Raw genomic sequence first — 13,692 nt, 5'->3', positions numbered from 1 at the left:
GAATGACAAAAAAGTGTAAAAAATAGAAAGATGAAAAAGAAAAAAAAAGAAAAAAGAAAAATTTTTATTTTTATTTTACTTTAAATTATGGTGAGTAGTGAGAAAAAATAGCTATTCTTTATCCACGTTAGTTTGGTTGTGCTTTCCCTACTTTGAATTGTAAAAGCATTCTTGATTTATGTTGATTCATTATGGTTGAAGGGAAAGGAAACGCTAGGAGGGGTAAAAAGGCTCTTTGGGTTTGACTTTGGATGGAGAGGTTTGAGTGGGTCATATGGATAAAGGATATAGAAGGGGATATGTCATTTAGGTAAGGGGGAAAAAGGAAGGGGGAGGGGGCTTTTTGATTGGTGAATTGATAACTTTGGGGGAAGGGATTGCTTAATATGGAGTAGCTGTTTATGTTCAAATTTTTAAGGGTGGAAAGGTGTAAAGATGGAGCTCTTTGTTGCATTTTTTGGCATGGAGTGTTTGGTTGTAAATTTTCAAATTTCTAGATTTACCTTCCAAATATTTTTAAGCTACTATTCACCACCTTTTAGCATTCTTTTTAGGACCAACATTGACATGAGAATTCTATTTGGTATTTCACTCTAGTGTCAATGGAACATATCCTTATGCGACAATCATGCAAGTGATCCTCATGTGGAGTGCTAAGCTTTGACTTCATCTCTTTGGGTTTTATCTAAAGATGACTATAAAGGAGAAACATTGGGTATAGCATGAAATACATGAAGGCAAATGAGTGGTTAAGATAGGATTCATCATTTCAGTGATTAAGGAGATGTATCTCAATTATTCATGCCTTGAGTTAGCTTATGTGAAAACTCTGGCCAAAACACAATGGATTTTACGAAATGAGTTTCCTATAATCCATGATAGCTAATTAGTGTTATAACTGTAATAGAAGGTTTAGGAATTGACATTGCACCATGCTCATAAGCTTTCTGATATATATGATGAAATGATTGAATTGCACTGAAAGACTAATAACTGAAAGATTGAGTCAAATCATCTTAATTCTTTTAACATTTGAGTGGTCATGATGGATTGCTAGATCCTACTCATGGTCTATGATCATAAAGTGATTTATGTGATCAATGATAAATTTAAAGTAAGTTTGAATTTATCTAATCCTAAATTTAATTTATGGATTACATTTTAAGGTCATTGCCAACATGTTGGAAGTTTAATAGGTCACACACAAAACATGAATATTGAGATTAAATTGGAAAAGTTGACTAAGTTGGATTTAACTAAAACTAAAAGTTATGAACTTCTATTGAACTTAATTAAAATGTTTAATTAAAGTGTAAAAGCCAATTAGTAATTACATGAAAAAGTAATTAGGGCTCAAATTGGTCCATGGTATTTATACCTTGCTTAAGCTACTCATTTAAGTAACTTAGCCACCACTCAACACTAGTGAGTAGTGTAACTGCCACGTATAAGTGTGCGAAGTGAAAAATCAATTTTTCTCTTATTCTTTTGGCTAGGGTGAAAGGAAGGGAATGATGTTTAATTAGAACACATCCTTGCTAGCATATTGAAGGCTTGGAAATCCTACCCTCTTGTAAGGATTTTTCCATTCATTGTGTGGACTTTCGTTAAAAGTTGTATAAGAATTTCTTGGACAGTTTTGATTTGCAGCAACCGAGCTTGGTGTGAGGTCTTTTGGAAGGGCTGTTTTGGTGGAGTTTGCACAAGGAATCAAGCTTTCCTTTTGTATCCAAGGTAATGACCAGATCACGTGTGTGTTTTGTTGTACTACATATCATCCAAAAACCATGAAAGTCACCTTAGGTGAAAAGATTGATTTTAATTGTTATTCCACTGCGTTTGTAATTTTGGTTTTATTTTTGTTATTTACATTGTGACGCCTGGCCCGGCTTTTCCCATTAGTGGTACTAGGGCCATATTTCAAGGATTTGGATAATGACTACATGTTTTATGATCATCATTAGCATCTAGGATGCCTTGCGTTTTGATTTGATATCTTTTATTGCAAAACTGGTTTCAAATAACTGTTGTTTTGATCTCTCCATTTTGCTTCATTTTTTATTAAGTCCAAACATGATTTGATCATGTTTAAGGCCTCTTTAATTATGTCAAAGGATCATTTAAAGTGTGGATGAGTCTTGCATAAGATGCTTGGCCAAATAAAGCATAATTACATTCAGTTTTTTGGACACTGTCTTAAGGTAGCATTCTCGTTTCTATTTTATGATTAATTGTGCAAACGGAGCCTATGACAAGAGTTGTTTAGGGAGCCGCCACACAAGGCTGCAGCACCTCCCTATTGGCATGGCAACCACCGCACTTTATAATAGGCAACAAGCTGAATAAAGTAGCCGCAAATGGTTAGGAAGGGTTCTTTCTTTGATTGATCATTAACTCCCAAATTGTTGAGGGCACATGCCTAGAATTAAGGAAATTGCATCCTTGATTGGAATCAATCAATTTTGATTGATTGATATCAGATCTCCAAGTTAATTTTTTATTCACTTAAATTGAAGGTCACCCAATTGAGGAATGAAATTGATTGACCAGTCATAATCTAATAAAGATTAGATTACGTTGATTAAGTTAATTGGTCAAATTTTAAAATATGGCCATCTAATTGGATTAGGCAAATTTAATTAAGGAAAGTCAGAATATAAAAACAAAATTATAGAATGGATAAGGCTACTTCCTAAAAATGTTTAGGACCCATGATCAAATTCAAAAAGTTTCCTAATTTGATTAGGATGAAATAAGGAAAGTTTCTTAAAATGCTAGGACAAATTTGGTAAGTTTGCTGAAATGTTTAGGGCGTTTAAAATGATCATAACCCTTCCTAAAATGTTTAAGATGGATTTTTAAATTAATGAAGTTTCCTAAATGGTTTAGGATTCGAATTAAAAGAGTTTAATTAGAATGAACTTACTAATCTAGAATAAATTCAAATGAGATTTGAATTGACTAAAGTTATTAATTAGATTAATCTCTTTAGTGAGTGATTTCGAAAATGAGTTTTTCAAACCATCTTTTATACTAAAGGATGTCAAATTATTCAAACTTTGATCATCAAATGTTGAATGACAATTTCTAAATAAAATGCAAGATCATCATCATATAAAACATGTTTGCTCTTGTATGTTCGTAACTAGATTATGAATGTATAAAGATGATTATGGACTACAAACCCAATGTGATTGTGGATGGTTTGGTTAAATTATTTTTATGAAAATTTTTAAAAAGGGTCTATGCACCCTGCCTCATATCTTATTCCCTGGATTTCTAAAATTCTTTCCTCATCTTATTCCACTCAAATATAACTTAAGGTTTTTAAATTCAATTGTAATTAGAAATTAAGATTAGATTAGGAAAGGAATTTTGTAATCCAAAGATAGAGATCTAAAGCATCGAGATTAAAGAAAGATGCAAGTTAAAGCTTGTAACGCATAATGTGTATTATCCTCTAGGATTTGACTAACTAATTTCCTTTGATAGCTCAAGGAAACTAGAGTAGAAAAGTTCAAAACCACCCTAATGGAACAACATGTGATAGATTTAATTTATGCAATAAATTAAATGCTATACGTGTCAAATAAATGAGACCTAATAAGAAATACAAAAAATCCCTTGTAAAATATTGAGTATCATGCCACGCATGATCAGGATGCCTTTCACCTTCATAGTAAAAACTAGAGTTCTTATTGGAGGCTTGTTGAGCAAACTCAAGGTTAAACTTTATTAAGAATATGTTTATACTATGAAGGGTGGGTCTTACTCAATTAGTTTCATAAACTTCGGATGCTTAGAAACTTGATTATTATGAAACTAGAGGCAATGGCTAAACATAACATATACGATATATTTAGGCAAAGAGTTGTCGCATAACTGAATCTAGAAGTTACATAAGTTATGTGATTGATAAGCTAAGAACTAGGCTTATCATGGCTTGTTGAGCAAACTCAAGGTCATGGTAGGTAGAACAAGGTCCTAGCCCACTAAAATGATCCTAGTAAAGACTTTCCGAAATGACTTAGATGGTTGCCATTTTGAATAAATAATGGGAGAGCTATTTAAAATATTAAAATTTTATTTTAAATAGTCTATGCATAATATTTACAAATCACTTATTTAAGTTTAATTATATACATTGCTATGGCTAACAACCTATCACACTAGAGCATCTTGGATGCAAAGCAAACCCAATAGACCAAATCTATTTGAATGTTACTAAGAGTTAAGAATTGTTCTTAAGAAAATAGTTGTATATTTGTAGTTAACTTTGCCATAAGCCCATGTTGAAGTCAATGGAAATAAAGCATGGGATGCTCATTAAACTCCTTAAGCCACATATATGATATTGGCTACTATGACTCTAAAGCTTCAAAAGCAACCAAAGAACATGCATGCTAAATGTATGACTTTGTAGGCAAAAGAATTGTTTTATAAGCAAGCTCATACATATAAGTATGAGATAACATAGAAATTGTTTTTATGTGAAAAAGACAAAAGATATTTCTATTAAAACTATGATTTAAGGTTGCTAGGCTTTGTAGCAAAGCTAGAGCAATGAGATTTTTTCATGAGTAATGAACTAATTTTCTATTTAGTTTTATAGTCTCTACCAAATCTATTCATAATTAGCAGTGAATTTCTATTTGATGGAACCTTCATCACCTTAATTATTATTGAATATGAAAGACAATTGCAATAAGGACACAAGCTTGGGAAATTTTCTCAAGTGTCTTTATGGTAAAGATGGAAAGAGGAGGAACTAACGATGTTTCCTTGACATAGTTAAAGAAGAAGAAACTTATAGAAGTTCCTAACTTAACCAAATTTATGATTGAGGTATGAGCTACCACTATTCTACCAACATCATAAGTATTTAATACAAAATTTGGGCTGCATTTAAGTAATGACTAAAATACTAAACAATAGTAGTAAATTAATGCTCAATATAAATGTCAAGAAAAACTTAAAATCACATTTGATCTCAATTATGACATTGGAGTCTTGGCCATTAAAAATAGAATTAAACTATGAAGATACTTAGATCCTTTGGATTTGGAATCATAAAGGAGCTAGTAATTCTTATCTACATGACTAAATCTCTTTTTGTGTAAAAATGAATGACTTGGTATGTTTTAGAGGTCTTATACGTCTAGATGTATATGAACAATTAAACATAAAATGCTATGGGAAACATTCTTGTTTCACTAATTTTACACAAGACCAAATTAAGGTTTTGTTTTGTATATATTTTAAAGGTCTCATACATATAGATGTATATGAACCATTAAACATAAATGCTATGGGAAATGTTCCTATTTCATTAATTTTACAGAAGACTAAATTAAGGTTTTGTCTTTTATACCTATAGAAATATAATTTGGATTGTCTGAAAGGTTCATAGAATTCAAATATAAGATCATATGAACTATATAGTATGAAGTACTCTTATTAAAATATGATCTTAATGAAGACTATTCTTACATGTAGTTAATTGATTGATCAGGGATGAATATAGATTCATAATAGATGGAACATTCTTATGAATAAAATATAGAAATGTTCGTTCAAAGAAGAAAGTGAATTCATATAGAGATATGATGCGGTCCTTACTTCTCCAATATATAAAGCCCATTATAACATTCCAAACCAATAAGCTTCTAAGCATACGTTGAGATGTGCATACGTAACTTCATGGAATATTCAAACTATTTTAAATATTACTCTCTTTAGGAACCTTAGGAGCATGATGATACTTAGAAAGAAGTTTCTTAAGTATCACTTGGTTACAAAGGAATCTAACATTTAATATTTTACATAAAGTTGTGTAATCTATATGCTTTAAATGTATAACAACTCCATGGAATTAGCAAGACACATTGAAGATGTGTTATTCATATTTGATGAATCAACTAAATATGACTTTTTCATTAGAATTATACACTTGATTCTGTCCAAATGAATCCAAAAGATTTGGATTTAAAAGAATATATTTGTCTCATACACATAAAAAGATTAATGGGAGTGAATCTAATTCTTTGGTAATACAATTGGATGGGATGCAATGAGTATATAAAGAAACTGTCAAAATTTAAAAGGATTGAGCAACACAACACAAAGTGACATGTATATGATTCAAAGTCCAATTAGAATGGTTTTGAGGTATTAAAGAGACTATACCAATATATAAAGTCATATACATCCGATTGCAAAAAGCTTGAATAGGAAGATATTTAGATCATTAGTTCATAAAACTAATAAAGGGTTTTAAACATTGTTAGTGTAACAATGGAGCCATTTTAATAAAATTCAAGTTTCATTGGATCTACATATAGTAATATGATAAGACACTCAAGCAATGACTAAATCGATAAAAGTGATTGACCACATTAAATGACATAAGCAAATCTCCACAAAAACATGATTGCTAGATGGATTGGATCCACATACAACAAGCTAGTGATTGGTTTTGTGTTAGTGGGAGATGTTGGAATGAGCCTTGTAGCCAATCAGATTGGTTAATACTTAGATCCAATAATGCAATCATATCATTCATGCTAAATGATTAGAGGTTTTTCTTTATCAATATGACTATGCTTATTAGTCTATTAATAAAGTATATGAGATTAACCTGCTTTGCAAGAGAGTTGTAAAGTGTTACAATTATGAGATCCCTATGTATCAAAGCATAATCTTTAAATTAGTCTTAGTCAATGTATCATTGAGACTGGAAATCAATGATGCTTAAAGACTGGTACATTATATATTTCTTAATTTAGAAGTAAGCAACTAGTTTTATAGGTTGAAATATAGGGATACTTGAAACTATAATATAGGTGCTTGTCCTAGCAACAAGTTCACTAAACATGACCTGATATAAGGATTCTATTTGGTATTTCACTTTAGTATCAATGGAGCATAACTTTATATGACAGTCATGCAAGTGATCCTCAAACTTGAGACACTAGGTTATCTTATATGTGGAGTGTGATGCTTTGACTTCATCTCTTTGGGTCTTAATCAATGATGCTTAAGAAGGATGAACATTATGTATAACATGAACCACATGACGACAAATGAGTGGTGAAGATAGGATTCATTACTCCAAGCGATTAAGGAGATATATCTCAATTGTTCATGCCCTGAATTAACTTATGTGAAGACTCTAGCCAGAGTACAATGGATTTTAGAAAATGAGTTCCTTATAATCCATGATAACTAATTAGTGTTATGACTGAAATGGAAGGTTTAGTAGTTAACACTGCATCATGCTCTTAAGCTTTCTAAGATACACGATGAAAGAATTGAATTATACTGAGAGACTGATCATTTAATAGTTGAGTCAAACCATCTTGACTCTTCTAATACTTAAGTGGCTATGATGGATTGTTGGATCCCTTTCATGGTTTATGATCATAAAGTGATTGATGTGATCAATGATAAATTTAAAGTAAGTTTGAATTTTTCTAACCCTAAATTAATTTATAAGTTACATTTTAAGGTTATTACCAACATGTTAGAAGCCTAATAGGTCGCACACAAAAGTTGAATATTGAGATTAAATTGGGAAAGGTGATTAACTTTGACTTAATAAAAAGTAAAAGTTATGAACTTCTATTAAACTTAATTAAAAGGTTTAATTAAGTGCAAGGATCAATTAGCAATTACATGGAAAAGTAATTAGGGTTAAAATTGGTCCATGGTATATATAACTTACTTAAGCTCCACATCCAAGTAACCTAGCCGCCATTCAACACTAGAGAGTAGAGTAGCCAACTCTTATGAGTGTGTGAAGAAAAAAATCAATCTTTCTTTTATTCTTTTGGCTAAGGTAAAAGGAAGGAAAGGGTGTTTTAAAACACATCCTTGCTAGCACATTGAATATTTGGCAATCCGTCTCACTTGTTTGGATTTCTCCATTCATCATGTGGACTTTCATTAGAGGTTGCGTAAAATTTCTTAAACAGCTTTGGTTTACAACAATTGGACTTAGTGTGAGGTCTCTTAGAGAGGCTGTTTTGGTGGAGTTTGTACAAGGAATCAAGCTTTTCTTTGTACAGAAGGTAATGACCAAATCACATGTGTGTTTTGTTGTACTACATATGATCTAAAAATCATGAAAGCAACCTTGGGTGGAAAAGTCACTTTTAATTGTTATGCCACTGCATTTGTAATTTTGGTTTTATTTTTATTATTTGCATTGTGATGCTTGGTTGGGTTTTTCCCATCATTTCGAACCATTTTCCTATAAAAATTTTTGTCAAAAAATGCCTAATTTTTTTGTAGTGCTTGATATATTTTGTACGATTATTTTTTTCATTTTCTTCATATAAGGGTGCACATACTCTCAACCCTTGGAAGATCAAGTTGTAACATCTGTAAATATGATCGTCATGTTAGCACAAATCACCCACACATGAAAATTATAAAAGAAATCGATATGTTTTGGGTTATACAGACATAATTTTAATAAAAATGGAATCATAATTAATATAATTATATATAAGATGAAACAATAATTTACCTTTTTATTAAAACTTTCATTAATTATGCCATAAAGAAGAAAAGACAACCAATGATCAAGTGGAAGTGCAATCAACCAAAGTTAAGATAGTGTATGTGCAGTTTTTTTCTTTTTTTGGAAAAAGCAAGAAAATGAATTTATTTCTCCAAGAAAAGAAATGCTGCAGCAAGTTCCTTCCTAGAATGAGAAATGCTGCAGCAGGAAAAAAGTCACGCAATTTGTCTTATTCTATTATATTTGGCGTATTTTCTAATGTATTTCTTTTAACCATACCCCAGCAGCTACCTAAACAATTATTATTGCTTTATGTTGCCCTACGGTCTTTTGTTGAATTGTTTGAACTTTGTGGACGCTGGCATTTTTACCAACCACAAATTTCAAAGTTCAAACCTAATATGCTTTGATTTCTTAGAGACGTTTTGGCGCTTTCTACCTTTCAATCCATCTCTAAACATAGTTGGAAATAATACTACATAAACAGAAAGAAAAGTAAAGCAAGGCAGCGGCCTGTGCCAAAATGTATGGTGCACTGTTCAGATTTGAAGGAACCATTCGGGTTTTATAGCTCCTGGCGAAAGTTCAATGAGACAGAAAGAAAGGAAAAGAAAACTGAAGCACATCCAAATCTTTTGTCTTTGCTTTCGATGAACCCAAATCTAGACTCCCTGATTGGTTGTGAAAGGCTGAAAAAGCGTAATAATTAAACATCCGGGTTACGGGACGTGAAGAATCGTGGATGGCAAGGATTCTCATTCGCCGGATCTCATGTTATCTTTAACTATCATATTTGTAGGGCCATTTAATCATTGACCACTTAACCATGACCCCAGCATTCATTAGTAGCACGTGAAAAAAAACCCTTGACCTTTTGACTATCAGCTGATATCGATCTGGTTGGGAGTTTTGATAAGACGCGTTGTTTAATATTGTTTTCAGAAGCTACGTAATGGAATTGACAAAGTCTGTGGCAGTAAAACTTTTCGACATTTTAATAGAAAATATTTATTACGTAACAATAATTTTTTCTTTTCATAAATTTATCATATTTAGATCATCACAAATCCTCTCCACTTATTATTATTAATCATGAATTTTTCATGTTCATGATATCCCTTTTCTTTAGAAAACCTTCACATACACGCATTGTTGATATTTTACCAAACCCTAATCCTCCCTCGCCCTCAATTCCTCGTTAGAACAAAAAAAAAAAAGTACTAGTTAACATCAATAGTTATCAAAACAATTTCCGATTATACCAAAATAGAGAAGTAAAAAAGAAATACGAACGTACTAATTATATTTATTATACATACACCAAACAGGACCGCCAGAAATAATAAAATAACACATGTAAATAATAAATTAATACTAACCGCGCAATGCTTCCCTCAATTTCTTTCCCCAGCTACAAATATATATAGCCCCCTGATGGCACCAAGATCCTCACCTCCCTAAAGTAACATAATCTCTTTCTCTGTTATCTTAAAAGTTGCTTGATTATGGGTAGACTTGACTCTAACTTTCCCGACACTTGCCATTCCAATCCCTTAGACCCCGAAGAATTCAGAAAACAAGCCCATGAAATGGTAGATTTCATTGCCGATTATTACCAAAAAATAGAAACCTACCCAGTTCTAAGCCAGGTGCAGCCAGGTTATCTCCGCGCCAACCTCCCAGAAAATGCCCCGTATCTCCCTGAACCCCTCGAAACAATTCTCCAAGACGTGCAAAACCAGATAATCCCGTGCATGACCATTGGCTAAGCCCTAACTTCTTTGCATTTTTTCCTTCCACTGCTAGCACTGCCGCTTTTCTTGGAGAAATGCTTTGCACGTGCTTTAACTCCGTAGGGTTCAACTGGCTAGCTTCCTCAGCCTCAACCGAGCTGGAAATGATCGTCATGGACTGGCTAGCCAACATGCTGAAGCTACCAAGTCCTTCATGTTTCAAGGCAATGGTGGTGGCATCATTCAAAACACAACCAGCGAAGCTATTCTTGTTACTCTCATTGCAGCCAGAGACAAGGCTCGCGATGTTCTGGGCTTCGACAGCATGCACAAGCTTGTCGTCTATGCCTCTGACCAAACTCATTCCACATTCGCCAAAGCCTGTAAGTTGGCTGGTATTTCTCCTCCAAACATAAGGTCCATTCCGACTACCCTCGACACTGCTTTCTCTCTGTCTCCTCTTCATCTCCGGAAGGCAGTGGAAGCTGACGTGGCAGCCGGGCTGATCCCACTCTACCTTTGTGTAAATGTGGGGACGACTTCCACCACTGCCGTTGATATAATAGGACCGCTTGCTGACGTGGCTAATGAACATGGCATCTGGGTGCACGTCGATGCTGCCTACGCGGGTAGTGCATGTATATGCCCAGAGTTCAGGCATCACCTGGATGGGATAGAACGAGTGGACTCGCTGAGTTTAAGTCCCCACAAGTGGCTACTCAGCTTCTTGGATTGTTGCTGCTTGTGGGTCCAAAAGCCCAGCTTGCTAGTGAAAGCACTTAGCACCAACCCGGAGTACTTGAGAAACAAACAAAGCGAATCAGAGTCGGTCGTGGATTTTAAGGATTGGCAAGTCGGTACAGGTCGGAGGTTCAAATCGTTACGGTTATGGCTCATTTTTAGAAGCTATGGTATTGTCAACATACAAAATCACATCCGCTCGGACGTACGCATGGCCAAAATGTTCGAGCGGTTTGTAAGATCTGACCAAAGGTTCGAGATCGTGGTGCCAAGAGAGTTCGGGCTGGTGTGTTTTCGGTTAAAACCGGCTGAGAATATCCGATCGGATTATACCGAGATGTTGAACCGGAAGCTCTTGGAGTGGGTCAACTCAACAGGGCGGGTTTATATGACCCACACCAAAGTCGGTGGGATATACATACTGAGGTTTGCGGTGGGGGCCACGCTGACAGAGGATCGCCACGTGGTTGCCGCGTGGAAGTTGATCAAGGAAGGAGCTGATGCATTGCTCGTCAAGGGCACTGGATCCTTTCCACTCCCAACGTGTCCGTGTGACAGAGACGTGCTTGCGGGAGAATGAAAGAAGTTTCATTCCTTGAGTATAATAATTATTTACGATCTATTTCTATCTAAGTTGCTTTATGACATTAAATCACAAAAGAAATTTGTGGTTAGCAGTTGGGAGCATCTATAGTTGTATTTGTATCCACTTTGTTGCACTAGCACTAGCATTCCCGGTTGGCATTAATTCTTCATAAATAAAAATGGTAGCCGAATGATTGTATTAAGAGATGCTTTAACTTTTAAATTTTTTTGTGCAAATCCAATCTCTGTTGCTCTCGTGCCATTTCTTGGGCAAAAAACATATGAATTCATAAAAACATAAAAGTGCTACGATAAAAGTGATTAACATGGATGCGACATGTTTATTAAAAGGATTACATAATATGATCTTATTCTCATTAAATGAATAATGTTAAAAAGTGTCATACCACATGATATTATTTAAAGTAAAATACTCTCACTCTCTTAAAATTTAATTAAAATTTCAAACAGGTCTATTAATTTTCGAAATAGATTCTTCATCCTAAAAATGTAAACACCATTAACAAATAATATAAAAAGATTAAAATATTTTTTTTATTTATTAGTTTAAAAAATAATTATTATATAATTTTTTTTAAAAAAATAACGAGCACCGATTTGTGCTCTCTTTGCTCCCCAAGGGAGGGGAGCACTGACCGTACTCCCCAAGAAAGGAAAGCACCAAATTGGCGCTCCCAAGGGAGGGGTGCTCGAGGGAAGGAGCACCAAATCTAAGTGCTCCCCTCTCTTGAGGAGCACCGATCTGGTGCTCTCTTTGATTGATGCTCCCCTCTCTTAGGGGCCACCAGATTTGGTGCTCCCTCTCTTGGGGCACCAGATCTAGTGTTCTTGATCGATGCTTCCTAAGAGTTTAATAAAAAATTAATAATAGTATTTTTTAAAATTAATAAAAAATAAAATTATCATTTCAAAATTGATACGTCATTAAACTAATTGAAATATTAACGGTTGACTAACAACTAGACATATATGTCTAGTAGATTTTTCTGAGCCAAAATATCCGTTTTGAAAATTAATGGACCCGCTTGAAATTTCAATTAAAACTTAAGAAGGTGAGATATTTTACCATATTATTTATTATTTTAAACAAGTTTAATGGATTATTTTTTATTTAAGAATATCAATAAATGAATTTGAATGGATTCAATGTGTTGAGTTATGGAGTCTAACCCTAGAACTCTATTTCCTAATTAATTAGGCATCAATTAAATAGGCGTTGTGAGGGTGCTAATACCTTTCTTACGCGTAAATGAACTTCCGAACCTAATATGCTTCGTAAACTAAAACCTATTATGGTCTTAAATTAAGCCTATGACCTTATTAGGAAAAATAGATTCACTTGGCCGGTCAATCGCGCTTAAACAAAAAAGATTGACGGTGACTCCTTTTTACGTTAAATGGTTGAGTTCTAGGATTCACACGTTATGATAGCTTGGCAACTCCACTAGAGACTTTAAAATGAAGCCAATAGTTAGTTATGTGTAGTCTTAAAAGCCTTGTAGTTTACAATAGTTCAATTTTTAAAGTTAATTTCCTTTATTGTGTTTTTCTTTTCTTCATATGTATAAAAGCTTTTTCACACATTCACTATGCATGATTGCATAAGCCTTCTATCCAGGCTTTATCCCTTTTAGGAGGAAATAGAGTTTCTTTGCTCTTGTGAGGTGATTACCTCCGCATAAGGTAGTGAAATACTTCTATTCAAATGAACTCTTTTTGTTGGTAGCTTATAATGGGTGAGGATTGGAATACCTTACCAGTCCTTCGTGGACGAAAATGAGGAATAATTTGGTAACATTTACCTTTGTGACTAATCCAAGCCCAACATATAGTGAACCTTATGGAGCCAACCTTAAGTAGAGCTTGCCTATCCTATTATGTAAAAAGATGCCCAAGAATAGGTACATAAAAGAACAATGCTCACATCTTTAATCAATTACTACATGTACTTACTTGCTCCTTTTTGTTTTGCATCCATGCATCATAATCATACTAGAATATTCAATTTTGCAAATTTAAGAAGAGATTTACTAGTTGAAAGTAGTCAAGCAATGGCTCTTCAATCCTAACCAACACATTAGCAAGATT

General features: G+C 33.7%; 1 protein-coding gene across 1 annotated transcript; it reads left to right on the top strand.

The window, feature by feature from the left end:
• Nucleotides 1-9,920: 9,920 nt before the first annotated feature.
• Nucleotides 9,921-11,786, top strand: LOC110416974 (tryptophan decarboxylase TDC2-like). Its single transcript, XM_021429134.2, is given in 3 exon segments — nucleotides 9,921-10,279; nucleotides 10,282-10,467; nucleotides 10,470-11,786. Coding segments are annotated over 3 exon segments (1,545 nt in total). The 5' UTR covers nucleotides 9,921-10,029; the 3' UTR covers nucleotides 11,579-11,786.
• Nucleotides 11,787-13,692: the final 1,906 nt, after the last annotated feature.

Source organism: Theobroma umbraticum, unplaced genomic scaffold (genome assembly GCF_002168275.2).
Source record: "Theobroma umbraticum cultivar Fairchild unplaced genomic scaffold, ASM216827v3 scaffold_30.0, whole genome shotgun sequence".
NCBI classification, from domain to species: domain Eukaryota; kingdom Viridiplantae; phylum Streptophyta; class Magnoliopsida; order Malvales; family Malvaceae; genus Theobroma; species Theobroma umbraticum.
Note: the sequence above shows the minus strand (reverse complement) of the source record. Positions and strands in the feature narration are given on the sequence as shown.